This window comes from Lepeophtheirus salmonis, chromosome 5 (assembly GCF_016086655.4).
Source record: "Lepeophtheirus salmonis chromosome 5, UVic_Lsal_1.4, whole genome shotgun sequence".
Taxonomy (NCBI): Eukaryota; Metazoa; Arthropoda; class Copepoda; order Siphonostomatoida; family Caligidae; genus Lepeophtheirus; species Lepeophtheirus salmonis.
In genome coordinates this window covers 38,801,945-38,804,660 of record NC_052135.2, presented here as the reverse complement: position 1 = coordinate 38,804,660, position 2,716 = coordinate 38,801,945, and the positions used below count along the sequence as shown (strand labels likewise).

The 2,716-nt window shown below is 33.4% G+C and overlaps 1 protein-coding gene across 1 annotated transcript; it reads left to right on the top strand.

The window, feature by feature from the left end:
- The first annotated feature begins 289 nt into the window (after nucleotides 1-289).
- Nucleotides 290-1,622, top strand: LOC121118536 (uncharacterized). The gene has a single exon (XM_040713118.2). It carries the CDS (start codon nucleotides 434-436, stop codon nucleotides 1,505-1,507), a length of 1,074 nt encoding a protein of 357 aa, XP_040569052.1. The 5' UTR covers nucleotides 290-433; the 3' UTR covers nucleotides 1,508-1,622.
- The last annotated feature ends 1,094 nt before the right edge of the window (nucleotides 1,623-2,716 follow it).

Here is a 2,716-nt window from a genome sequence, read left to right as displayed (position 1 = left end):
ATCTTTCGATTGGATTTCTTCGATTGAAGAAAGTTACTCTGACGATAGAAGTGACAGAAGAACCAAGATCAGAATAAAAAAACTTACTCCGACTAAAACTAATAATAAAATTCTCAAGAACTCTGCATACTTAAAAGCACTTCAACATATAAAATGTGATATATGTCAACGTAGAAAAGGATTGAAGAAAAAAAATTGTCTCAAGTGCATCCAGTTGCAAAAAGGTCGTGTGGACGAATCAACTCCTTAACTTGTAAAAAGAGGGTGTGGAAGGTCCAAATTAAATAAAACAGTTCTTGAAACGACAACATAGACAGACTCAGTTAAGGTAGCTCATAAGAAGCCTATTGAAGAGAAAACAAATTATTCGTCTGAGAAGAAGGAAGAACACGAAAAAGTGCAAGAAAAGTCTCCAATTTGTAAGCCACACATTATGGACAAGACAAAGAAAAATGTCTCTGAAAGTTTGGAGCTTCCAAAGTTTGATCCCAATAAGTTTAAACCAGGTTATACACCTTCTATCGTTAAAAAAGGTAATGAAGAATTCGCAGTCGTAGTTACTGGGGTTAAAGATACGGGTTTATGTGGAACTTATTGGGGCGAATGGAATAATTTACCTTCTAGAAGGAAAAGTAGAATCAATAACCAGTTTCTAGTTCAAGAGACCCCTGAAGTTTCTCCTCCAAAAGGTAAAAAGGCTAAAGTTTCTTCTTCCTCTAAGGAAACAAGTGAACCGAAGACTCCAGTTGTCACAAAGAGGAAATCGTCGGGGAATTCTCAGTCAATGAAAAGTGCCAATGAAAAGACTAAAACGAAATTGCCTATAGCAATTAGTTCTCAGACTCCTGTAAAAATCAAAAGTCCTACCAAAGTGAAAACAACAGTCGACGGTTCTGGTGTGAAAAAAATCTCACAACCATCGTTAAAACATACAAGAAAAGAATCGCCTTCGAAGCCTACAGGGGAGTATGAAACAAACTCCCCAACCACCACAAACTCGCATAGGGAAAGTGCATCTGAGTCACCCTCAGTTTCTTGTGAATATTTTTCGTCTCCCAGTGCATTTTCAAACATGTCAATGCAAAAAGAACGCTTTGCCCCTTACGATGATAATAGATGGGTTAGTATTAGCAAAGATCTCATTAATAACTCTTTCGATGCTGTTCAATACACTAGAGCTCTAAGACTTCCCTTTCAACTACTCTCTTTCTTAAGAATTAAGGGGAATTCAGTAATGGGTATGAGTTGTACAGATAAGAATAATATGGTTTTTGTTGTCATAGAGGGTGAAATCACGGGTGCACTTCAAGGAAGTACATCTAATTTTGATTGTAAGAAAGGCGATTCTTTTTATATCCCTCCTAAGAACAATTATAATTTAATGAATAATAAAGCAAGGGAGGCAGAATTGTGTATTTTTCAATTTGCAAATGAGGGTGTCATCCCCCCGAACTCTGCGAGTGTATCTAGTGAGTCTGTTAAATCACCAACGCATCAATCAAAATAGTTATATTTTAGTTTATATTGTCATCATTACGTTTAGTTATGAATGTAAAATATACATTTTTATTTTCTTTAAATAGATAATAATAATTGGATTGAATAAAGGTAATTGAAGACCATATTTCATCTTTATTTGCTTCAAAAATAATAATTATTATGTATTTTTGACTTCATATCCTATTAATAAACTTTTATTATTTGTTATTGTTTAAAATGTAGTTTTGGTAATACAGGGGACGGTATTTTTAAGATAAAAGAAAAACATAATTTTCCATTCACTTCGATTATCTTCCGACTATAAATGCAAGTCGATTTATTCTCTAATATGAGTCTTGTAATTTTTTTGAATGAAAGATAATCAAGTTGGTATCGACATACCCTTGGGTATTTAAAAATTACTTCCTTTTTGGGTTCATACACCAATAAGCCAATATCTTAATCTTTTTTGCAGACACCCAATGTTTATTATAATATAATAGATAGGTTGATTAAGTTTGATTCGAAAACTGTCTGGGAGTTATCAATCTATTATGATAATTGATAATATTAGAGCCATTCTTACTTTTTGTTCGAAAAAGCACAGTAAGCATCCCACTTTTTGGGGCTTTCCGTTCAGCACTATGTTCAATTAATTTTTTAGCTTTCAATTAGTAATGTATAAAAAAATAAATTGCGGTTACAAGCTATATATAGCTGAATACGCTGAATTGGTAGCTTGAGGTATATTCTCTTAAAAAAGCTTAGTGAAATAAAACTGTGCAGCTGTTAATTAATTTTTATTTGAGGAATAGTCCTAATTTGGAGCGATTTTTTGAACTATCCAAACATATAAATGTTGAGAGAATGTATAAAATTGAACTAGTTTTGATTCATTTGGTTCAAATGGGATGTTCCAAGTCATTCTTATTTGCAAGGTTGATTGATAACACTGGGGAGAATAAATTCAGGGCAAAATACGAATTTATCTTTGAGCGTAGAATCCAAAACTGATCTCAGTTTTGCTCTCTGTTGTCTGATTCTGTTTTGTGTTAAATTATAATATATACAGGGAGCGGGGATCAAAGTGTCGCCTACTTTAAACCTTGATAACTTGAAGACGACATTATCAAATAAAAAACTGGTTACCAAATAGGAAAGCTATTGCCGTCAGCTGACGATACGTAGTTCAGTTAGCATCATGCCGTCATCATATGAGGAGATAAAGAGCTATAAG

Excerpts from the sequence above, each read along its gene's own strand:
- LOC121118536 (XM_040713118.2), top strand. The coding sequence starts at position 434 with ATGGACAAGACAAAGAAAAATGTCTCTGAAAGTTTGGAGCTTCCAAAG.